At 45.2% G+C, this 25,662-nt stretch overlaps 2 protein-coding genes across 6 annotated transcripts in view; both read left to right on the top strand.

The window, feature by feature from the left end:
• Nucleotides 1-25,662, top strand: part of LOC147638594 (uncharacterized) — a 108,139-nt gene that overhangs the window by 62,810 nt on the left and 19,667 nt on the right. For all 5 annotated transcript variants that reach the window (XM_086798511.1, XM_086798513.1, XM_086798514.1 and 2 more), the window contains 10 exons: nucleotides 11,032-11,121; nucleotides 11,205-11,339; nucleotides 11,493-11,572; nucleotides 11,667-11,723; nucleotides 11,818-11,902; nucleotides 14,980-15,180; nucleotides 15,262-15,351; nucleotides 15,443-15,540; nucleotides 15,660-15,743; nucleotides 15,965-16,055. In XM_086798511.1, coding sequence (XP_086654637.1) covers nucleotides 11,032-11,121; nucleotides 11,205-11,339; nucleotides 11,493-11,572; nucleotides 11,667-11,723; nucleotides 11,818-11,902; nucleotides 14,980-15,180; nucleotides 15,262-15,351; nucleotides 15,443-15,540; nucleotides 15,660-15,743; nucleotides 15,965-16,055 — 1,011 coding nt within the window. The remainder of the gene's footprint in view (nucleotides 1-11,031; nucleotides 11,122-11,204; nucleotides 11,340-11,492; nucleotides 11,573-11,666; nucleotides 11,724-11,817; nucleotides 11,903-14,979; nucleotides 15,181-15,261; nucleotides 15,352-15,442; nucleotides 15,541-15,659; nucleotides 15,744-15,964; nucleotides 16,056-25,662) is intronic.
• LOC147638595 (uncharacterized) lies at nucleotides 3,286-6,001 on the top strand. The gene is made up of 4 exons (XM_086796670.1): nucleotides 3,286-3,912; nucleotides 4,158-4,720; nucleotides 4,821-5,139; nucleotides 5,267-6,001. The coding sequence occupies exons 1-4, from the start codon at nucleotides 3,286-3,288 to the stop codon at nucleotides 5,798-5,800; spliced, it is 2,043 nt and encodes a 680-aa protein (XP_086652796.1). The 3' UTR covers nucleotides 5,801-6,001.

The raw sequence follows: 25,662 nt of genomic DNA, 5'->3' as shown, positions 1-25,662 counted from the left end.
GGCAACAATCTCGAGGCCGCGAGGGCAGCTTCGTGGCGGTATGGGACGTCGCGAGGGGGAGATTGGTCGGTATGTCAACCTAGTTAGCTCAGCTCGTGGCTCGGTGGGGACAGCCAAGACTGTGGGCTTGCCCACGGCTGTCATGGTTGGGGGGTGAGTCAGGCCTGCGCCCCCCTTGTTGTTTGTTCGTTTGTTTGCAGGTTTTGAGTTTCGAACCAAGAACGATCACGAGGAGATCCGTGGGGATTTGATAGTAGCTCTGATACCACTGTGAAATCCCCACGGATCTCCTCGTGATCGTTCTTGGTTCGAAACTCGATTTATGGCCACGTTTACACATGTTGGCGCAAGAGCATGAAGGCACCGGCAGCGAAGGTGACGCGACGGACAGCACGCCGGCGGTTAATCCAGGAGGAAAGAGAGAAAAAAAAGGAAAGCCCACGTTTTTTTTGAGCTTTCGTTTTTTTTTGAGTTTAAATTTTTTTAAAAGTTTAGAAACCGCTCCTCTAAGTTTATTTTTTTTAAAGAGTTTAGAATATATATATATATATATATATATGTATATATATGTATATATATGTGTGTATATATACGTATATATATGTGTGTATATATACGTATATATATGTGTGTATATATATGTATATATATGTGTATATATACATACATACATACATACATACATACATACATACATATATATATATATATATATATATATATATATATATATATATATATATGTGTGTGTGTGTGTGTGTGTGTGTGTGTGTGTGTGTGTGTGTATATACATACATACATACATACATACATATATACATACATATATATATATATATATATATGTATATATATATATATATATATGTATGTATGTATGTATGTATGTATGTATGTATGTATATGTATATATATATATATAAACACAAAAGCTAAGGATAGCTTTTGGGGATTTTTAGCTTTTGGGGCTATCTTTATAAACCCCTTAAGTGGGCTTCTTGCCACACATCTCTCAAGTTTTCAAGCTCTCAAGCTCTCAAGTTCACTTGCACTTTTGTTGTGCAAAGATCAAATTTTCTCTCCACTTATCCTCTTCACGATGTTGACCCAAGAATCGGAGTTGGAGCCCCTTGTGGAACGTGAAGGCTTGCCGGCTACGGAAGGTACTGATGCCGATCTTTTTGATGCTTTTGTGTCAAAATCAGATTTCCAAGAGTTCAAAGTAACTCTCGAAGCTTCTTCGTCGGAACGCCAGGCACAAATCGCAGCCCAGATGCAAGCTTTGCAGAATTCCATCGCTCTATTGACCACTACTCTCTCTTCTTTCTGGGGTATGGATACCTTGGCCTCTGCTTTAGGCCCCAACATTACTCCGGAACCGTTCGGAGGCGAGCAAAAGCAGCGCACCAAGGAGATCGTGGACACGTGGCTACATAAGTGACAAGTTCACTTTCAGTTTCATCCATATGATGACGGAAAGAAGATACAGTTAGCAGCAGGTTTCCTGTCCGGACTCCGGCAAAGCTTTGTTTTGGTGGAAGGAACTCAACCCTAAGCCAACGACTTGGGCACAATTCGAAGACGTCTTCAAGAAAGAATTCCTCAAGAAAGAGGATGATTATGATGTTGTTGCCCGGTTTTCAGCTTTGACCATGACCTTGCAGCACCTCACTTATGAGGTCTACCTCCAGAAGTTTCGTGACTTGCAGATGAAAGCTACAAAGATGGATCCCACTACTAATTTGGGATTTTTCGTAGTTGGTTTACTAGACTCATACCGTTTACAGGTTAAAAATAACAAATGTAAAACATTGGACGAGACCATTCATTCAGCTCGTATCTATGATGATACAATGGTCTCTTCCAAGTCGAAACCCGTTACCGAGCAGGGGAACAAGCATAAACGGAAGTTCTCCGCACCTATGGCTAACACGACAGAAGGAAAGTCTTCGGACCAACCTTCGAAGAATTCAAGTTCGACACTAGCGAAGAAGAAACGACTCCTTAGGGCTTTAAAGCTCAAGAAGGAAGGACGTTGTTTTATCTGCGAAAAAAAGGACACATGCGTAACGAGTGCCCAAAGCAAAAGGGTACCAAGACAAACGCAGGACCCAAGCCCAAGGCAGCTAACCAGTTGTCTTTGACAGGTATGTCAATAACTGTACTTTCTCGCCCTAGTACTTGTTCTGATTGTCTGTTCAATTCTAAAGTATTTGGCTTGCATGATCTTCTCTGAGTTTATGGAGAAGTGAATGGCCATAAGATTCACATTCTTCTAGACCCTGGCAGCTCACACAACTTTGTTAACTACAAACTTGTGCAGAAATTGAGTCTTGATACGACACCCAGCGATCATACCTATGAGGTACGCCTACCTGTGGGAAGGCAAGTATGGGATCGAAAGGTGGAGATGCTTCCAATCCAGATTCAGGACTACAAAGATAGTCTGGAATGCTATGTAATGCATCTAGAACATAGTAGCAATGAAACGCGTTTCGCTGTTCCTGTGGCATACGAAACGTTTCGAAATGTTTCGTTGTTTTTGAAACGAGTTTTTTTTTGGACAAATTTTTTCCCCAAAACTGCAATATCCACGTTAAAAAAACGTTTGGCTGCCGTTTTTGTGCGTTTCTGTGCGAGCAGCTTGCAGGTTCTTCGAAGTCACGCGTCCAGCCACGCAGTGCGCACTCTAGTGTGAGTGACCACTGACTTGCCTCTCTCTCTCTCTAGCTAGGTTGCATATCATGATTGTATACTCCATGCATATAGCTTTGCATTCTCCTAGTAGTAGAGCTCCATCCCCTGCTTTTTTATTCAGTACTTTTTCATTTTGTTGGGATGACAGAGGATACCCCATACAGGTACTCCGATTTGTCTCATAGGCCGAGTTCGGTCTTTTGGAAGACGTTAATAAAATCTTTCTTTCTTTCTTTCTTTCTCTCTCTCTCTCTACACACACACACACAGCCGTGCTGCATTGCTGTCGTGTGTGTGTGTGTGTAGAGAGAGAGAGAGAGAGAGAGAGAGAGAGAGAGAGAGAGAGAGAGAGAGATGTGTATGTGTACAGTGTGACATGTGTGCACTGTGTAGAGTCTAGACTCTAGAGAAATGAAATGAAATGATATATTAATGTCTTCAGGAGGCCAATTTCCAAAATGACCTATGAGACCAAAAAAAGAGAGAGAGACACACTACAAAATTATGATTAAATTTATAAGGCTGAAAATTAACCTGAACTTTGAACTTTGAAGGCTGAAATTTTCTTGAACTTTTTACAGAATCGAGATGGGTCGCAATCGTGATGCTGTATGGGCCCATGTCACCTCACTTGGAAGATACGGTGGGTCTGGGGCCGAAAAGTGGAAGTGCAATTTCTGCTTATTAGTGACCGGCGGGAGTGTAACCCGCATCAAAGCCCATTTGTCTGGCTTGAAGGGTGAGGGCATTTGTGCTTGTCCCAGGGTACCAAAGGCTGTGTATGACAGTCTACAAGAATGGAAGAAAATCCAAGAAGGGGTTGTAGACTCTAACATAGGTATAGGTGTCGAGGAAGTAGAGAGCTCCGAGGTAGTGGCAAAGAGGGGGAAAACTCATGTGGCTGAAAGCCAAGATTCCTTTGCAGGTGGTGTGTATGCAGGTACGAGCTCTATGCCGGTAGCGGCTCGTTCTAAATTGCCGATTGTGGGGTCTCTCAAGAGAGGCAATATCAAAGCAGGTTTTCAAAAGCAGGCTGTGAAAGAGGCAACTCGAGAGCTCACTAAGCTCTTCATACAATGTGCCTTGTCTTTCAACATACTACGCACAAATCGTTGGAAATGTGCCATGCGTGCCGTCAGTCGGATTGGATACGAGTGGGAGGGACCCAACTATGAGACTGTGCGCACTAAAGAGCTACGTAGAGAGCGTGCACAGGTGTGCATCACGAAATTCAGCCATTAAGGAAGACTTGGGAAAAGTATGGTTGCTCATTGCTTTGTGACGGGTGGTCAGATGTACGCAAGAGAAGTGTGTACAACATCTTGGTGTCCTCTTGCAAGGGCACAATGTTTTTGCGTGCCATTGATGCATCCCAGCCAGGCACAGTGGTTACAGGAGAGTTCATTTGACGCCATTTGCGTGAGGCTGTTTTGGAAGTTGGGCCGGAAAATATTGTGCAGGTTGTGACTGACAATGGTTCAAATTGTGTCAGTATGGGCCGCATGCTTGAGGATGAGTTTCCACGCATTGTTTGGACACCATGTGCCAGTCATAGTTTGGATCTTATGATGGAGGATATGGGCAAGCTAGGTTGGTTGCAGGAAGTATTAAATACAGCTCGCTTCATTGTCAAATTTGTCACAAAGCGGCCCAAGATCCTTTCTATCTACAGGGCACAGGGTGAGTTGGAGCTGTGTAAACCCGCCACCACTAGGTTTGCATATATGTTCATAGTGCTTGATAGAGTAGTAAGAGTACGAAAGGGACTCTTACGACTAGTGGTGTCCAAGGAATGGTATGACTGGGAAGCTGAAAATAAGTGTTCAAAGTCAGATAAGTTTGTTAGCACTATCATGGGTGCTGAGTGGTGGACAACAGCAGAGGGATTGGTGAGGATTTTACAACCTTTCTACAGCGTATTACGAATCACCAACATGGAGGGTTGCACCATGGGCCTCTTATATGGGTACATGGACAAGCTCGGGGAGTGCCTTATAAAGGCAACTGGTATTTCTGACATCCAGTAAGTATTATATTTTACTTCTCTTTAAATTTCAGCTCTAAACTTTATTTAATATAAACTCTAAATCGTGATTCGTGATTCGTATTGTTCAAAAAACTAGGAAGGCCAGCCTCCGTGCTATTTGGCAAGATCGTTGGGATTGGTTTCATAGACCAATCCATGCAGTGGCCCACATTCTCCATCCTTTGTGGAGATACGAAGATCAGGCATGTTGCGAGGAGTTGGAGGATGGTTGGACCGAGTATATCACAGCATGGGTGGGTGGAGATGTGGATCAGTTGGCTACCTTGGAGCAGCAGCGGCTTGTCTTCCGCAACAAGACAGGAAAGCATTTTGGGTCACCGACTGCTGAGTTGCATTCAGGGATGTTACAGCCTGTATCTTGGTGGGAGAAATATGGTATAAGTGCCCCACAGTTGGTGAGTATTCATTAAAGTTTTATGCTCATGTCACATGATATATCATGATTCATGCATGTGCTTTCACCTGTGTCATGGATAATGAATCATGTCTCATGTGTGATTTTTCGGGTTTGAATTTTGGCAGAGGAGGCTTGCTATGAGAGTGCTTTCACAGGACTGCAGCTCAGGTCCTTGTGAGAGAAATTGGAGTACATGGGCCCTTTTCCACACAAAGAAAAGGAACAAATTTACCACTCCACAATTAGAGCGGTTGGTTTATTGTCATTGCAACCTCCGTCTACTTGAGCAGAGAGGTACTTCTATAGAGCCGATTCAGGTGAATGTCGACAAAATCAACATTGAGAAAGTGAAAGACATCCCAGAGATCCCACCTGATGAGCAGGACATTTACACCATGTTATATGAGGAGGCGATGCAGGGAACCAAGCAAACACGTAGCCGCTCTCGAGCCAGGGTGGGCAGGGATACACATGGTGCTAGCACTAGCAGGAGTTTTGTACGTGGCACAGATGATGGTGGTAGCACGAGTGTTGCATGTGAGACAGCGACAACAGAGGTTGTAGATGACTCTTCTGATTGGACCACAGCTTCTGAGGCATCTGATGTTGCAGATGAGGATGAGGATCTTGAGTTGGATGATGCAGAGGAGGATGAGTAGGCTCTCAGAGTCTAGTATCTACTTAGTACCTAGTCATGACTCATTCTCATTTTCATTTATGATTTATTGACATGTATGATGTATTATGTCATGTTTGACATTGGAGGCTACTAGCTAGAGCCTTGGATAGTGTTGTTATTTTTAGATTTTTTTGAGTTTCTTTCATGTATGGTGTTAGTGGCAGTCACATGTCACATGTGACATACTCTCATTTGCTTCAGCCATAGCCCACGTGGCATGTGACATTTCTCATTTTATGGATTGCCACTCTTTGGTCCCGACTCCTTTTGCCATTTGGTTACTTGTAAGTTTTAAATTGTAAATTATTAAGCTGTGCTATGTGACTCGTGAGTGTGAAAAGAGTGTTAAGTTTTCACATGTCTCAGACTTCAGTCTTCAAAGTTCTAATTTGCAACTTATTTGAGCCTATGAGATCAAGGTAACATGTGTCTCCCCCCCCCCCCGGGTACCCGAGCCGTTTCATACTTCTGGGCTTCACCATGAAACGTTTCGAAACGCGTTTAAAAAACCTTTTTTATGAAACTCCTGGCTACTATGATCTAGAAAATGTAGACTTGTTATTAGGGATTGAGTGATTTTAGACTCTTCAAGTCCAGATAGATTGGTCTAGTCATATTTTTTCTTTTCAGCATAGTGACACCCAGTATAGTATTTTAGGTGATTGTATTCATCCCTCTCAGGGAGCTCTTGTAAATACAATTGATTTTGGAAATATAATGGATTCTTCTTTGTATACCGCTTTCCATTGTGTATTGATTCCACTTTCTTCCTTTCTCATTCCTTTCTTGGATGTAAATGAATTAAGTGTGTTTGAAAGCAAAGAACTACAGAAGATACTTGATTCGTTTCAAGACGTATTTCCTAAGGAATTGCCATCGGGTTTACCACCTGAACGGGCAGTAGATCATCGTATTGACTTGATCCCTGGTACTCATCCTGTCAGTATTCCACCTTATAGGATGAGCCAAGCTGAGGAAGATGAGTTGGCTAAACAACTCGAAGATTATTTGAGGATGGGCCAGATCCGTCCAAGTAAATCACCTTGGGGTGCACCTGTGTTGCTTAGGAGAAAGAAGGACAACACCTGGAGAATGTGTATAGATTACAAGAGATTGAACAAGCTGACCATTAAGAACCGTTATCCTCTCCCTAGATCAGATGACCTGATTGACCGGTTAGCAGGAGCGAAATATTTCACGAAGATAGATTTACGTACTGGCTATCACCAGATATGTATTCATGAAAGGCATGTCGAAAGAACCGCCTTTCGGACTAGGTATGGCCATTACGAGTTTCTCGTATTACCTTTTGGGTTAACCAATGCTCCAGCCACTTTCCAGCAAATGATGAACGATCTTTTTTTGAACATTTGGGGAAAATTGTGGTGGTGTTCCTGGATGATATTTTGATATATAGTCGTACTCTTGAGGATCATGTCAAACACCTCACGATTGTCTTATCTATTTTAAGACAGAATCGACTATATGCTAAGTTAAGTAAATGTGAGTTCTTTATGACCGACATCATTTACTTGGGACACAAGATGACTCGAGATGAATTGAGCATTGACTATGACTGAGTTCAGAAGGTTCTGGACTGGCCTATACCGCGCACAGTGAAACAATTTCGTTCTTTTCTCGGTTTTGTAGTTTTTCTTCGGAAATTTGTACGGGAGTACTCTCAGCTCACACTACCAATGACCGACTTATTGAAAGGTCATGGACGTAAGTCAAATCAGCCTATCACTTGGAATAACGATTTGGATATGGCCTTCAGACGTTTGAGAAAGATAAAGTCAAGGAAGCACCTATCTTAGCATTACCCGATCCTAGTCGGCCTTATGTTCTTGAAACTGATGCCAGTGACTATGCTATCGGGGCTGCTCTATTTCAAGATGGTAGACCAGTTGCTTTTGAAAGTAAAAAGCTAGACAACACTCAATCTCATTGGCCAACCCTTGAGAAGGAGCTTTATGCTGTGATTCATGCTCTCAAGGTTTGGAGACATTATTTATATGGCTCCAAGTTTGTGGTATTGACTGATGATGTCAATCAAGTATGTGTGTGATGCGGATGATTTGAGAGCCAGGAAAGCTCGTTGGGCGGAGTTAATGCAAGATTTTGATTTTGAGATCCGTTATCGGAAAGGGTCCATGAATAGTGTTGCAGATGCGCTTAGTCGAATTAGAGAGGTGAATACTTTGTTGTTCACCGAGATTTCTACTGACTTATTTCAGTCATTGAGAGGGCTTTGCAGGCTTGATAGTTATTTTAGTCCATTTTGGCAGAATATCCAGGACGGGAGCTCATTGATTGACCAAGACTCAATGACTGAGCGGTCTACCATTTAGGCTGCAGGAGGCCAGTGGATGATTCGGAATGGTTTACTATTCCGTAATGACAAAATTTGTGTACCAAAGATTCCGGACATTAGGTCCAAGATTCTTAAGGAGTGTCACGACGCCCCTTCGGCTGGACACCCTGGGATACACAGGACACTATCGTTAGTGAACCACACTTTATGGAAAAGTATTTCCATGGATTTTATTACCGGATTGCCAAGAACACATCACAGCCACGATTCTATTTGGGTTGTGGTAGATCGCTTGACAAAAATGGCTAGATTTTTACCGACCCGGAAGACTATTACAGTTACGCAATTAGCACGTCAGTTTATCGAGCAATTGTTTAGACTGTACGGGTTACCGCAGGACATAGTCAGTGATAGGGACTCTAAGTTTACGAGTGATTTTTGGAAACTTGTTTTTGAGAAGTTGGAAACAACATTGAATTTGAGTTCCTCTGATCATCTCAATCTGATGGCCAGACTGAAAGAGTGAATTAGATTTTGGAGGATATGCTTCGAGCATATGTATCCAAAAGATAGAGTTCATGGGAGGATTATCTTCCTATGTTAGAATTTGCATATAACAGTACTAAGCATACGAGTATAGGGTTTAGTCCTTTCATGCTTATGTATGGTTTTCAACCTAGATCACCTGTTACAATAGGATTCTCAGGACTTCAGCATGATGCAGCACGTAATTTTTTGCAAGATATGCAGGAAACGTTACAAGTTGCAAAGGAATCTATTAGAAGTGCTCAAGACCGAGACAGGTTTTATTCTAATAGACATCGTTCACCCAGAGAGTTCTCTGAAGGAACGATGGTGTATTTGCGAGTTCCGAAAGATTCCGAGACTTTACAGACAGGTCGATCTCCGAAATTATCCCCTAGATACTGTGGATCATTTCGTGTTACACGACGGATTGGTTCAGTCGCATATGAATTGGATATACCTTCTCATGTGAAAGTTCATCCTGTATTTCATGTTAGTAGACTTAAGGAAGTACTGGGTGGAGCAGATCAGTTAGTTACTCCTCAAGAAATTATAGATGTAGAGGACATGACATTTGTTCCGCACGAACCTGAAAAGCTTCTTGGGTTTCGTGAAAGAAAATTGCGTGATACACTTATCACGGAATACAAGATCAAGTGGAAGGATCGTGTTGAGGAGGACGCTACATGGGAGACATTGACTACTCTTCAGAGAGATTACCCTGGCTTTTTAGTGAGCTCAGGAGTGAGCTCTTAGAGGAAGGGGAGTATGTCATGTGCACTGTGTGTATCTACCGTGTGCTACATGCACGCAAGACTAGTTTCGAGGCTTGGGGAAGCTTGGAGCTAGGCAGGCCGATTGATGAGCTGAGTTAGGGATAGACTAACGGGTGGGCACCCAAGTATGGACGGGCGGGCGCCCAAGTGTGGACGCCCGATGACCGGCCAAGAGCCTGTAAAAGGGTAGCCAAGGTTAGTTATTGGGACATAGAGAGTCTCGCGAGTTTGTGAGAGCTCTATGGTCTTGGAGCCTGGATCTAGTACAGACGTGCACCTGCTTTATGCAGCCGAGGCCGACAGCAATCTCGAGGCCCACGAGGGCAGCTTCGTGGCGGTATGGGACGTCGCGAGGGGGAGATTGGTCGGTACGTCAACCTAGTTAGCTCAGCTCGTGGCTCGGTGGGGACAGCCAAGACTGTGGGCTTGCCCACGGCTGTCATGGTTGGGAGGTGAGTCAGGCCTGCGCCCCCCTTGTTGTTTGTTTATTCGTTTGTTTGCAGGATTCGAGTTTCGAACCAAGAACGATCACGAGGAGATCCGTGGGGATTCGACAACCTGGGTAGTAGAAGTGGAAAATATCTATAGCCAAGCTCTTGTGGGCAGATTGAGGAGAGGTTGAGTTTATGTTACCTGGGGTGCTATTTCTTGGCTGGCCCATATATATTCTTTGAGGGCAGGTTTTTTCGTCCTCTTATTTTGGTACGTAGAGGTGTGGCCCAGAGAGATGCACTTTAGGATATTCCTTAGTCACTGTATGCACCAACCTCGCAGAGCATCGACACCACTTGGGAGATCATTGCCAGCATCGCAAATTTGGAAAGCCAGATGCATAGAGGCTTTGGAGGCACTCGTATACATGATGCTTAGTGTAAATACAGCTTAGGAGTGATAGTGTTCACTCTTATGGCCACATGGGCCCGCACGCAGGGTCCATCTAGAGCTTTGCAGGCAAACACAACCTGTTTTTGAGAGAGTTGGATCATGGTGTCCCTTATCTTTTAGCCCCATGGGACTGTCTTGACAGCGTAATGCCCCAGATTGGTTGAGATCACCCTATTCTCTGGGGCAAGAATTCGTTGCACTCATACTTAATATAAGTCTCTTTCTTGCAAAAAAAATACAAAGTCGCATAAATGGATGGGCGGACAGAGGATGAAACTTATTTTAGAAGATGACCATCATTGCACCAAGACATGTGAACACATAAGTGATATGATGCTGCAAGTCATGACCAGCACACCTAGCCTGTAACTTGATGTGTGTCTTTATGCAGTGTCATCAGTGTAGGGCATCTAGTTATTTCCGGTTATTTGGGACAATCTGCACACATGTAGGATATCCATACTTTGGGGAGTCATTCTACATGACATGATGATGAGCATGATGCAACATGAGTGGGTAATAGGGCAAGACATTTGTTTGGTCTTTATCGTTTTCACAGGCATATGAAAGTGTGTTGTAGAGAGAGAGTTCTGTTTTTTTAACTGAGGAATCTAGTGGTAGTCAGTGGATGTTGATGTGCTAGCCATTCAATTATGAGTTCTGTTTGTGATGGCTCTTTGGTAATATTATTCCACATTTCTCACTTTGCAGAATCAAAGACATCAGGGTGTGAAAGACAGTGATCATGGGCTGGAAAGCCTGTTTAATGATTTAAAAAGAGAGAAAGAGGAGCTGGCTGTTGTAAGTAACACACATTTATTGCGTGTTCTTTGTCTTCTGAAGTTTGCAGCAGCATTTAAGAACATCGTGTTTCCTACATGCAGCAACTCACTGAAGCTTACTTGCAATTCGAGGAAGAGAAGGCAGCTTGGGCAGCTACTAAGAAACCGGTTTTGCTAAAAGATGCTGGGAGTAAGCTAAGCATAACTAATGTGCCAGAAGATGTAGAGAGTGTGAAGGTAGAATATATTCACATATTAGGAATTAAATTTCATCTGGACAAAAGTGGTCCAACTTTACACCCATGCTGAAATATTAAATTGGATTATTTCAAAGGAATTAATGGTTTTCGGACGGGTCGTTAAGTAATGTAGTATGCTTCTTGCTTGTAGTTTTGGGAGAGGAAGATTCTGGAGGTTCAGAATGAGGTTTGTGCAGCCAAATCGATCGCAGAGGAAGAGCGGCTAGAAAGGTTTTGGAAGTGACCGATTGATGTCTATTTTATATTCCTAGCCTGTGTAAAAAGAATGGCTAATCAAATTATTTTTTTGATGCCTTGAAAACAGGATTAGCAAGTCTAACGAGGCTGCAGCACTTCAAGAAAGGCTGACTAAGCTGGAAAGGTGATCTAAGTCTATAGATTGGGTCCCATGTGATAGTACTTAAGGGTGACTGGTCTAGTATATAATGGCTGGAATTAATAAGTGTTTTTTGCAGAGAACTGGACACATTGAAAACTAATGAACTTGCCAAGGAACTGTCGTTTATAGGAGATGCTTGTGAGGGGACTATGATTTCTGAGGTAAATGCCATATTTGCAAAACTGTATCATTTATCCTTCTCCTGCAGGTGGCTTCCAAGCATCTGTGATTGTTGAGGCTGGCTCTGAAACTGATGCTTGGCAGGAACATAGTTGCAGTAAAATACGTTTCTGAACGATATGAATGGACACAAACTGCACAACCAGCTTTTATCAACTGATGTGTTTGTAAGCACTTAGCTTTGTCCCCTCCATATGTACCTGCGAGCTGCTGTGGCTGCTCATCACCTCCACTGGACCACTTTTACTCCTTGTATCCCTTCTGTGCTAGCTCCTCTTGCCCTGTCTAGCAGGTTCTTTTGGACCTGCCTCTTGCTGCCTGATGCCTTACTCCGTATTGGCGACACCCTCTCCATTTCTCCCTGTTCTTCCTGGCCTGACGGTTCTGTGCTTGGCTGCTGCTACCCACCCTGCCTACCAATTTTGTTGCCTTCTTGCTTTCTTCTACTGCTTGCCTTTCATCTCTCATTGCTGTGCTCTATCATGTTGTCAAACCTTCTTGCCTTCTTGCATGTATTTTACACTATATTTTTACCTCCTCTGTGTGGCAGCAAGTCATTGAGACAAATCAGTGTACCTGTGTGGGGTATCCTCTGTCATCCCAACAAAATGAAAAAGTACTGCATACATAATGCTCCTCACTCTCCACCTCCTCTTTGCACAATCTGTATACCCTCTCCTCTCGGGGGATCCGTGCTGCTCTGCCAGTCTCGATCTCCAATCGATGTGATGAGACTCTAAGCTGACCAATAGTTACTCGGGAGCCGTGTGGTAAAAAGCCCTCCATGTATCTAGGCCTCTCTATAAATCCATCATCAGTGATACTCATGAAGTGATCTCTGTAGTACAGCATCTTCGGTGGAAGAGGCTGTGTAGGCGATATCCATGTCTCTCGTGTATGGAGCTGCCATAGGTCTTGTCTCAATACTCTGTTCCTCTCACTATGAGAGAGACGGATATGTGGTGCATCCCTGTCATACTGGAATGGTGGTAGATGATCCATGTCTAGGCCATGCTGTGAGAACCAATGTGTGACCTGTGTATACCATGATCCTCTGTCTCCTGCCTCAGCCAGCTATCTAGATGCCTCAAAAGCTGTGTATGACAATCTGTCCTGTGGCATCTCTGTGAATCTGTCTAGCAGGCATATAGTTTGGAATATGGCCTCTACCATCATAGGAGGCGCAGCAAACTCTGCTTGGATAATGTCATGAGGTATAGACGGTTTGCTGCGTATCATGTGTGCCATCATGAGGGCATGTGGTCTCTCTATTTGTGTCCACCAATGGGTAGCAAGGCGTGGCGCCCATACCGTTGCTCCATACATCAGTGCCGGTGTGACTAACGTGTCAAATAGCCACCCCTTCGTCCGGGGCTCTTGAAAATGCGCCTGGTGGCACTGTCTCTCTAGCATAGGCAATGCTGCATATCCCTGTGTCAATCTAGCTCTGGCTGCTGAACCCATGGTGAAGCGCGTGGCTGCTGCAGAGAAGGTAATCCCTAGGTACACGTATGATGTCACCACCTCCACCTGGCGTCCTGCAAGTGTGAATGTCAGCTGACTCCTACCCTGTCTCGATGTATGAAAGACCATAACCTTGGTTTCCCAAGGTTCACAGTAAGACCCCTCTGTGTGCAGAAATCATCGAGTGCATGTAAATGCTGCTGTAGACCTCCCAGAGACTCAGACACTAATACAATATCATCAGCATAGAGCATAATATGTACTGAGGTACCTGCTAGATCAACACCATCCCCGCCTCCCCGTGTAATGAAGTCAGCCACCTCATCAATGTATAACCCAAATAGTGTGGGGGAAAGTGGGCATCCTTGCTTCACACCAATGGTGCTAGCAATAGTCTCGGACATACCTCCTGGGCATCTGACTCGCCCAAAAACCTGCTCATATAATGCATAAATGCCCCATGTCATATCTGCTGGTATGCCAAGAGACTGCAGGGGTTGAAAGATCCTCTCTCGTGGTACTGTATCAAATGCATTGCGGAAATCCACAAAGCAGCAATAGAGCTTTCTCTTCCTCACTATGCCCTGATCAATCATACATCTCAAAGTGAATACATGGTCAGTGGTAGAGAAAGCTCTCCTGAAGCCTGCCTGCCCTGATGAGCGTAAACCTGCTCGCTCCGCATATAAGCTAAGCTCTTGCTCCAACACTGCACCATAGAGTTTGGCCAACACGTGGCCAACCATAACTGTCTTGTAGTTGCTCGGATCGAGCATATCCCCTGTTTTGTGGATCGGCACAATGGTGTGCATCGTCCACTCCGTAGGCAAACCCTCTGCTAGTGCCCTGTGAAATAGGTGTGCAAGAAAAGGAGCCAAGAATCTACTGCCTATATGAGATGCTCACCGTGTAGGCCCATATGGTCGGCAGCCTGTCCATGCTGTAGGCGGCGGACAGCTTCATTTACCATCGAGTGGGTAAAGAAGCTAGTTGTGGTAGGTTGAGGCTCCTGTGGCTGAGGTTTAGGTGGCTGCTGTGGGGCGTGGTATAGGGCCTCTGCATATGTGTGCCATGTCTGTGGGTCTGCAATGGGTGTCGGTGTCCGGGGCTCTCTGAAGTGTCGCCATGAGATAGGGCTATCTCTACTCATGAAGAAATGGAAGATCTCTAGCTCCTGTATCTCTGCGAAGGCCCGCCTTTTGCGGCGAGTAAGTCTCGTCATCTCTCTCCTCGACTCCTGCTCTGTGATGGCTCCGAAGGCTCTCTGTATGCGGAGCCGTGAGTATAGGGCTCTGCACGCGTCATCATACCATCTGTTCTGGGGCATAGTCCCAAATCTCGCAGGCTCTCTTGAGTGGAGACGATGTGGGAAGCTCCTATTTTTTATCTCCCCAAAAAGCAATCTTCTACTAAGTATAACAGAACATCTAAGGCCTTAGGAGTCAGGAGTGAACCAAAGATTAAGGAAGTCTCCTCAAGTGCACCATCACTACGAAGATCATCAGGACTATCTTTTGAAGTGTGAACTTGCTACACAGTAATTTTTAATTTTAATCCTCTGTTTCTTCTGAGGCTTAACTGCTTGTGGCCCCAGGATCTGGTTGATGCAGATGAATCTCCCCATCTGTTGGGAGGGAAATCCAAAGAAACACCAGAAATAGTAGAGGTTGCATGCCAAGAAGATCGAGAAGAAGACAAGCTGAGAGTGACATCCACAGAATTTACAGAAGCCTCAGAAAAGCTTGAGACAGAACACAGTGAACCCAACGTTGCCCATGACAATCCTACATTTATGGTATGGTCTGTTGGAGTGTCTAAGTTTGTTCATAAGTTTCTATTTTTGATGGCAGTAACTGTACCTTTTTATGATATTTAGAGTGAGAATCTTGAATATTTCAAAGAGAAGAATCATGAGCTGGAAAACCTTATCAACATCCTAAAACAAGAAAAAGAGGAGCTAGCAGTGGTAAGTAAGATCTTTGACTAATAGGTTGAAATTTTTGTAGCCCTTATTATCTGCTCTAGCCTTGGAGGCTTACTGCTTTGATTATGCTCAGTATGTCTTGGAATTGGAGTCGTATAAAAGAAAGATGGAAGAATTTCAGAAAGAGGCTGCAACAGCTAATTCAATTGCAAAACAAGAGCGAAATGAAAGGTCTAGGATGTGGAGCTTTACTTTTTTCTATTTGCTCTTGGGATTTGTGGCTTTTGAGGTTTACTTTATATCATGCAACAAGGAAGTGGTGACAACAGTATGCTCTTTTCTGACATTAGGGTGACAAAGTCCTGGGAGGTTGCTAGTCTCCAAGATAAGATGAATGAATTGGAAGCAAAATTAATCCAAGAGAGAGCTTCCCGGTAATATATTTCTTACAATTTATAAGTTGAATTCCCTATGTCTTCATGCGCACTTGCTCATGTATGGGTGCACACAGATACGTGTGTTCATATGCTTTCTTACACACACCGCATGCATGCACACACGGCAACACAAAAATATCGTCCTGTTTTGAGACTTATCTGCATAGAAGCTTTGCTAGGGGCATTTTATACAGAGGCTTGTACATGCATCTTTGCAGAGAGATGGAATCTAGACAAGTAAGCGAGCTGCAGAAGAAATTGTCTTTGTTGGAGGATTCTCTAAATCAAAATGATACCAAATATTTAAAGGTATAAATGCTATTCATGATTTTTTCTTGCAGTCAAGGGAAGTTTGAGCTTTAATTTGAATACAAGAGCTTGTATTGGTAACCAAAGAAGTTGGACACCCCCACCAAACCCCCCCCCCCCCCCCCCTCCCCTCCCGTCCTGCTGGGCCCCCGGGGCCGGAAAGAAGATCTTTATAGATAGATAACTTAAACTACAACCCTTCATAGAGGCTGACACAGTACAAAGGACCCTTGTGAGAGGTCTAGATAACCAAAATATGGGGAAAGAGATTCTCTCTCTCTCTCTCTCTCTCTCTCTCTCTCTCTCTCTCTGACTAGATTGACTAGATTGACTAGAGCACATGCAGCCCTGGGTGGTTTGGAGAGGATGTGTTCGCAGGTTCAGTTTCAGGAACCTCGAACAAAACTCTGGCTTTTTGACACTCTAGTGACATCAGCTATGCTTTATGGAGTGCAGATATGGGGACCTTCAGTGGGCCATCACAGCGCAGGCGGGTGGAGAGGTATGGAGAGGCCTTTGGTATCTATGATTGCTAGGCTTATTAGAGCCAAGGCTGTGGTACCTCATGAGATTATTCGAGCAGAGCTGGCGGCTGCCCCTCTGGTGATTGAGGCTCTTACGAGATCAGTCTCCTACATACATGGCTTGTGGGATCTCCCCCGAGACAGATATGCACGCCTCGCCCTGGAGTCCTCCCGACAGTTAGCTTTACAGGGAGACACGGCTTGTTGGTATGGACAGATGACATCTTGGTTCCAGGCACATGGTTTTAGCATGGACAGATTGCCTCCCTTCCAGTATTCTCTGGAGGCACCCTCTCTCACTCTTACACGGACAGAGATTACCAGACTCATCCGTCAGGATTTAGTTCAGCTGGACATTAGGAGGACATGGATACAGCCGACTGAGGAGCTGGGCACGAAGATGGCTTTCTACAGAGAACATTTTCTTCAGCTCACAGCAGATGGTTTTGTGATCAGACCCAGTTACATGGATGTACACTTGTCTCATGCAGTACGATGTGCTATTGGTCAGATTCGCACATCCTCACACCAGCTTGAGATTGAGATTGGCCGATATAGAGGTGTACCAGCTGAGGCCAGGATATGCCGAGTATGCCATGGGGAGCCAGAGACAGAGCTGCATTATATATGCCATTGTACTGCATACTATGAGATACGTGGTCGTTTCCACTGTTTATTCAGAGAGGGTTTTGGACCACTTTCCAGAGTCATGGGGTACCAGGACCAGAGGTGTTTGGGATTGTTCTTGCTTGAGCTGCGGAGACATAGAGATAGCCTGCTTAGGCGCACAGAGAGCCAGACTCAGAGGCACATTACAGACTTCTTTAGTCCGGCCATCACTGCGCCAGATGGACCACAGCAGCAGCACGACATGGATACCGCCCACACCAGAGGTACACTGATTGATCATGCGATTGAGCTTGGGTGGTCCAGACGCCCACGACCACGGAGGAGGGCATCCCAGCACAGACGGATGTTGCAGCGGCAGATTCGGATTATTCTTGCGAGGCATGCGAGACACCCAGTCAGGGTGCTGACCACACAGGATATTGAGGAGATCCGCCAGTGTCCGATGCGGCACATATTATGAGATGGAGGTACCTCCATAGTGTACCTTCCAGTTCCAGTTTCATTTTTTAGGTGCCAGTAGTATCATCTTTATTTTTTCATTTTCTGGGTTTTTTTATCCAGACATTGTATCAGATCCACCATGATGTAACTTTTGGTCTCATAGGTCATTATGGCCTTTTGAAGACGTTAATATAACATTTCATTTCATTTCATTTCTCTGTCCCCCTCCCCCCCCCCCCCCCTCCCCCCGCTCTGGCTGGCCACTATCAGAGGGAGGAAAAACCACATTTGGGGCTTGCGATGCCAGATCAGTCCCTCCACAATCACCCCCATGGGTAAAGAAAGAACCCAATGTCCATGTGCGCAACAAGGGTATGCAATGCTGCTGCATCTGCTCCAAGTCACTTTGTGTGGCACTCCCATCTTTTGTAAAGGGTGTGAAAATATGGCCATTGGAGATATTCGACCTGGCCCTGAGGAAGTGAAAGAACCCAATGTCCATGTGCACAACAAGGCTATGCAATGCTTCTGCATCTGCTCCGAGTCTCTTTGTGTGGCACTCCCATCTTCCTTAAAGGGTGTGAAAATATGGCCATTGGAGATATGCGACCTGGCCCTGAGGAAGTGGCATGATGAAAGAAGGATGAGCTCATTCCACATCAGAGGTTGTTGATGGTGGTCCTTGTCACAAGAGGGCGGAAATTGGAAGTGGGCCGGGCGGAATGCTTCCCATGCACGGAAGAGGCTGGCCACAAACTAATCCTCAAATGGGGTGGTAATTTTGCAGGTTGGGGTTGTTGAGAAGATCCATTTCAGGCCATGGCCATACTGGGTGGGGGTGCCAGCCAGTAAAAAGGCCCTCCTGGGTTCAGCCTCATAGCTGGAGGCCGCACTATCAGCTTGCGCAAGAGGTCTCTGCTCGGAATCATTGGATTAATGATTGCCAGCCCCCCTTTGTGGAGGTTTTGGACACCAACACTCCAGGCTACCTTGGCCCTGGCAGCAGGCCCATCGCTTATGAAGTTAATGATGAGCCTCTTGACCTGTCCGATGCATGAACGAGAGAAAGCGCAGCATGATGCAGTATACCACATGGTGGCTAACAGAATCGGGTACAAATGAGCCAAGCTCCAGTACAACAGCTTTCTCCGAATGGTTATGAGGAGAGGGGAAATGAGCTACTCGAGGGTGATGCGAATGCCCACTTGGCATCCAAGATATTGTTCTGTGGTGCCTGTAGATATCCATTAAAAAACCTCAACTGGCCACCATGTCAGTGAGGGGGAGGGTCCCATCTAAGCAACCACACGACTTGTGCCAGTCAATTTGAGCACAAGACAGCATGTAGATTCCTTTCCGATCCGGAAAGGTAGGCTGCTGTGTCATCCACAAAACTCTGCATCCAAGAGCTCCTCCAGCGTGGAGATGGGGAGGCTAAGGCCTTGAAGACTTGTGTTCTGTGCGTGGAAGAAGCAACTCATGGCCACTGTACGAGGAGGAAAAGGAACGGAGCCAGGGGGCAGCCTTGGGGCATCAAATGGGAGGTAGGAAAGTGGTCCCCATGTGTGCCTTGTATGACGGCCTCGTTGTGCCCTCCAGAAAAACCTAGTATACATGGCAGAAAGCCTTTTCAAAGTCCAGAAGGGAGGGCCGATATATCCTCATGGCATTGAGTGAAAGCGGTTGCCTTCTTGAAGGTGAATATGTTATCTAGGACGCCCCTATCGTTAATAAAATCTGTCTCAGTACCTTGTATGAAGTGAGAGGGTATCAAGATCCTTTTGCATTTTGAGGTGTTTTGCAGACAAATCCACAAGTTGTGCACACGAGAAGTTGTACATGAATTTTCAAGGAGAGCCTTTTACTCTTGTAAAGGGCAAGAGGGCAGATGAAGGTCTAGGGCCTTGCTCTCTAGTCAATCGTCACAGAGATGTGGACCATCCTTGATGCCCCCTTCATTGTGACTGCGTTGCGAGAGTAAGATGGAGGGAGTGTGCATGACATAACGGGTTTTCTTCAAAGCCTTTTATCTATGGGTCATCATCCATGCTTTGAGGAGATTTTACATATTGCGTTCTCTCCTCTCCATCTTGAATGAAGGCTTGCGAGGTGACAGGGGGTAAATGGATGCTCCTTGCTTTCGCAAGTTGCAGACACAAAGATCCTTTCTTGCATGGATTGTCATGGCTCAATGTAGGGTTAAATCAATATTGGGGAAGGGGGTCCTTGCCCTCTAGGTGGATGTAACATTGTAAACAGAGTCATGGAGGTTTCACTACTCTTTCACAGACCCAGGCTTAATCAGTTTAAGGATCCGACTTGGTTCCCCACTGCAAAGAAACATTGAGAGAGTGCTGTCAGGTCTTTAGAGCTCTCAAAGGTGGAGATGAATCACTTTCTTCACTGCTGAGTAGAGCATGGTGAACATCATGTTGTTACAAGTGCTGTCCCAGTATCTGCATAATCCTTTGACTAGTGCCCCTCAAGTGTTGTGTGTGCGAAGCGTTCTCTCAACCCCTCCGTGAGGCTCTTGAGCCTCTTCCAATCCAACATTGTGGGGAAAAGAGTCACAAAGGCAGCCCACTGGATATGCATGGCTGCCACAAGAGGTCCACCATATTCATCCAAAATCAAGTCATCCCACACAATGGGCTGTGTGTTAGCCGCCTCTGACCGCGGAGGAATAGGAACCAAGAAACTCCTCATGAAATCCCAGGCTCGCAAAGGATATCTCACCAGACGCAAAGAAGGTGGCCGGTGTTCTACATCCAAAAAGATAATGCGTGGGTGGTAAATCCAATCATCTCCCCTAATCAGAGTGCACCTAGTAATCTGCTGTGCAGAAGAAAGTCCTTCCAAGTCTCAGTGCCAGGAAGAAATCCTTTGACGACCAGCTTACAAAGCAAAGCGTCACATTGCACCTTAGGGTCAATGATGTGCAATCCGTCCTCTGGTTAGGCATAATAATGGTATCTCGAGCTACTCCAATGCTCAAGTTTGCGTTTAATGGTCATGAGCATAGCGGCAAACTGTTGTGCAGGCGAGATGTCATTGCCAACATGACAGCCAACGTATTTGGTAGTGCATCCTCTCTCAATCTCCCAAGTAAACCCCACATCCAAACCCCAATTTGCCTACGGGGAGTCACTAATCTGAAACCCCACTGATTTGTGCAATTTGATGGTGGTGCCTGTTGCCATACAAAACATCTCCAAGCCAATGCAGGAAATCATAGAGACATGCCTGTGCGGCCTCCAAAAACAGAGAAGTATACTCTACTAACTCTTAGTCCAATAACTCTTGCTCTGTGTAGAGAGGCAGCTTGAGGCTCGAAACCATAGTCACCAGGGAACGGGAACGGATATGGGAACGAGGGGCCAATCCGGAACGGGAACGGGACCCCTTGCAATTCGGAACGGGATCCGGAACGACACGTTATCATATTTCAATACACATGAGTAGACAAATATACAATTAAAAGCAGGTAAAAAGAGACAAATATACAATTGAAAGTAGACAAAAAAAGACAAGAATTTGATAGCAAACTCAATGACCTTGTTCATATTTAGAAAACCAGAAGTACAATAGCTTGTACAATGTACAGCCACATAGTGAAAGCTAGATAGCTAAGAACAAAGAAACCTAAAGTCCTAGGTGATATCAAATAGGTGCAAATATGTCAGCTAGATCATCCATAGATGCATCATGCATCGATGCAGGTGGAGGTGGAGGGTCGTCATCATCCGACTCAGACTGTGGCTCCATATCTATGAAGCTCTCATGGTCAAAGTCACCACTAGCAACCTGGGCTAATAGTCGCAAGTTGGCTGACACATACACAAGGTCATTTGTTCTGGTAGTGAGTAGCCGATTTCTCTTCTTCGAGGCAACATGGCTAAAAACACTCCATAGTTGCTCAATTGGAGAAGAACTTGCATTCTGACTGAGAATGCGCATTGCAAGCCGTTGTAGCTCTGGAGTACCCGATCCGTAGTTCTCCCACCAAAGAGCACCTCCCATAAGTGTCCTATCTTGCTGGGCATCTGCTGAACCAAAATTACCTGTCTTTGCTCTGTACTTTCCCAAATCAATTCTAATCTTGCTTCTCATCGTAGCATCAGGCACCAATCTGGCAAGGATTTTGTCCCAGCCATTTGTGACTTCTTCATCCGATTCCTGGCCTTTGCCTTGAAACTCTGGATCAATCACAAATGCAGCTGCATGCATTGGTGAGTGATATCGGTCCCACCTTGCTTGACACAAACTTTGAAGTTCTGCCTTCTTTGTTGTGTCGGGCTCCAAAGAAAGGATACGCTCCACCATCTTGTCCATGCCCTCATAAACTTTGCCAATGCAAGGTTTTTTCCCATCCACCATACGCAGCATGTAGATAATGGGCTTCGTAATGTTGACAACATGCTCAATCTTCACCCACAAAGGAGCATCCATGATGTGGGTGTAACAAGTTGTTCCTTGTGTGCTACGGGCAGTGGGCCACGTGCTCCACTCATCACTCACTACAAGCTGCTTGAGAATGTTATGGAGTGCAACTAGCCTCTCTAGCATAATAAAATTATATGCAAAACGAGTTTCCGAATATTTTTTAAGATCCAAGTTTGGGGATCTTTTCCTAAACTCGGAGAGGCTAAATGTGTGCCGAGTGATGAATGAAACTATGTCTTTTCCCTTTGCTATGCATGGTGCTACCCATGAAAGACCATCAATGTCTTTCAGAAGATTATTCAAGCCATGTGCAATGCATGGAGTGAATGTGATGTGTGGATACCTTGCCAAAAGAAGGTCGCTTGCAGCTCGATTTGAGGCCTCCCCATCACCAATGACCTGGATCACATCTCGAGGACCCACTTGCTCAATTGCCTCTGCCCATTCCTCCACGATGACGTCGGCATACTTGCCCGTTGGAGAGGCATCATGGGAAGACACAAAAAATGTGTTCCCTCGAGAGTATGCGATGATGCCATGGATGGAGCGAGATTGGCTATCACTCCATCCATCACTAATGATGGAGACACCGTTGCGTTGCCACCCTTCCTTGACGTTTTGCATGGCTTGCTCAACAACTTCCTTTTCCTTTGCCAAAAGCGTGGTTCGAAGGCTCTCCGAAGAAGGGGGAGTGTAGGTTGGTCCAAATTCAGCAATGAGACGAACCATTCCCCGAAAATAAGGGGACCTTGCCACATTGAAAGCGATGTGGTCATGGTAGAAGAACCTTGCAATAGCTGCATCCACGGCTTCTCGTTTGCGTGGATTCCAAGAACCCGCAAGAGTTCTTTGCGTGCCTTTGGGGGGTGGTGGTTGATGCACGGAAGAAGAGCCTACGGATGTGGAGAAGTTGCTTGAAGGAGTTGTAAAGAATGATGGGTTCGCAGCCATAGCTCTTGGAGGAGGAGCACGAAAAATCACTTCATTATGCCTAGCTTCTAGCTCTCTCTTTTTCTCAGCTGAGATTGACAAGCATGGTTGGATTTCTTGTCCCGGCTCATGGATTAGGTGACCTCGAACTCGGTTGACTCCCCCATGTTTGGTGCTGCCACAATAGCGACATTTCCACTTCCTAGCTCCTCCGCCTTGATTGGCCTCAAGAATATCACCTCATCCCACCATGACCATGCTTCGTTCTTCTTGGCTCTCTTGGTTCCCTTAGGAGGCATTATATGAGAGAGAGAGAGAGAGAGAGAGAGAGAGAGATTGTACTTGGCTTTGAGAGAGAGATTGTACTTGGCTATGACAGAGAGAAAGCTGTCTTGGTTCCCTTATGAGAGAGAGAGAGAGAGAGAGATTGTACAATGTACTTGGCTATGAATAATGAGAGAGAGAGATTGTACTTGGCTATGCACACTGTACTTGCAGCTGCACTCTGCAGGTTTTTATAAGTTCTCAGAGAGGTACGTTTTTTTTTAAACGTTGATATTGACGTTTTTTTTTGAACGTTGCAGGGCAGCCTGGCAGGTCGTCTTTCAACGTTTAAAAAAAACGTTGCATAATCTATTCTTTTTTTCCCATGTTTTTTTTAGGGGTTGGCGGCGGCGCTACTTGCAGGTATCCGTTTTTTTTAAAAAATACAAAGGGTGCCCAAAACGTTTTGGGCACCCGTAACCCTTCTATTCAAAAAAAAAAAAGAAGGATACGCTATTACGCTGCCGGCGGCCAGAACGTGGAAAAAAAAAACGTTAAGGGTGCCGTTTCGCGAATCAGGGAAAAAAAAATTAAAAAAGCGTTCCTCCACGTTCCGCCGTTCCCAAGTTCCATTCCTCCACGTTCCCCCGTTCCACACCAATGGAACGGCGTTCCCATGTATGATGTGACTATGCTCGAAACCCTTGGGGCAGCCCTAAGAAACCTGTGCATACCCTCTGTGCATACCCTCCGCTACTGTAAGGTAAAGTAGTGGAGGTAAGGGTCATCCCTTCCTGTAACATGCAATGTAATTATGCGTAGATGAAGGATCCGATCACACAAAGTCTCACACCGCCTTCTTTATCTTGAGTTTTGCTTTAGCAATCCACTTTATCACTTCACAATTTAAGAGAGAGAGAGAGAGAGAGAGAGAGAGAGAGAGAGAGAGAGAGAGAGAGAGAGAGAGAGAGAGAGAGAGAGAGAGAGAAAGATATATTAATGTCTACGAGAGGCCAAAGTCGGCCTATGAGACAAAAAATAATACAACTGTGTTATTCCGGTCATCGGAAGAAAAGAAACAAAAGAAAAAGTGTGCATGTGTCTGGATACAACTGTGAAATGAAATGATATATTAACATCCTCAAAAGGCCAAAATGACCTATGAGACCAAAAAGGTTACAACAATTGGTGGATCTGATACAATGTTTGTGTAAGGAAAGCTAAAACAACTAAACAACTAACTGAAACTAAAACAACAACCATGAGGAAAAGTAAGGTACTAGGAGCTCCTAATGGATAACATCTGGGAAGGAAAACTGCAGCAACAAAGGTAAGCATCATATACATCACTATCCAAAGATGTCTCTCATCGGTCGATGGCGGATATCCTCAATGTCCTCCATGGTGAGTACTCTGACTGGACGTCTCCCATGCCATGCTAGTATAGTCCTGATCCTCTGTTGTAGTCTCCGCCGGTGTCGGGATGGGCCTCTCATCTTGGGGCGCCTGGACCGCCCCAGCTCTATAGCCCGATCAATCAGCGTACCTTTGGTGCGGCTATACTCTGGGGCTAGCTGCAATGCCTGCTAGCGTGATTGCTCAATCTCTGGTCAAAAGAAGTTTGTAATCTGCCTCTGTAGGTGTCTCTCCCTCTCTGATCCCCTCCCTCTCAAGAGACCCTCTCTATGTCTACGCAACTCTAGCAAGTATAATCCGAGGCATGTCTGATCCTGGTATCTCATGACTCTGGAAAGTGGTCCGAAACCCTCTCTGAACACGCAGTGAAGACGGCCTTGTATCTCATAATGTACTGGACAGTGACATATGTAATGTAACTCTGTCTCTGGCTCCATCTGGCACAACTGACAAATCCTGGCCTTAGTTGGTACTCCTCTGAATCTGCCAGTCTCAATCTCTAGCTGGTGTGAGGATGTGCGCATCTGACCAATAGCACACCGTACCCCATGAGAAAGATGAGTATCCATGTAGCTGGGTCTGATCTCAAACCTATCCTCCGTGAGCTGGAGAAGATGATCTCTATAGAGAGAGAGAGAGAGAGAGAGAGAGAGAGAGAGAGAGAGAGAGAGAGAGATGAGAACAATATCATCTGCATACAAGAGGATCGGTATCAGGACTCCTACCAAATGTGCTCCTGGTCCTCCTTGTCTGTCTGTGTAATCCGAGAACTCAACAATGTATAGACCAAATGGAGTAGGAGACAAGGGGCAGCCCTGCTTCTCCCCGATAGTGGTGTGTATGATCTCTGAGTCACCTCTTGGAGCCGGTACTCTGCCTATGTGACTGACTCATAGAGTGTAACGATCCCCCACAGCATCTCTGCTGGCACTCCCATATCCTGCAGCCTCCTCATGAGT

The sequence above is a fragment of the Cibotium barometz genome, chromosome 5 (genome assembly GCF_041138505.1).
Source record: "Cibotium barometz isolate CiBa-2024 chromosome 5, ASM4113850v1, whole genome shotgun sequence".
NCBI classification, from domain to species: domain Eukaryota; kingdom Viridiplantae; phylum Streptophyta; class Polypodiopsida; order Cyatheales; family Cibotiaceae; genus Cibotium; species Cibotium barometz.
The sequence above is the reverse complement of the archived record's forward strand: the minus strand, read 5'-3'. Positions and strand labels throughout refer to the sequence as shown.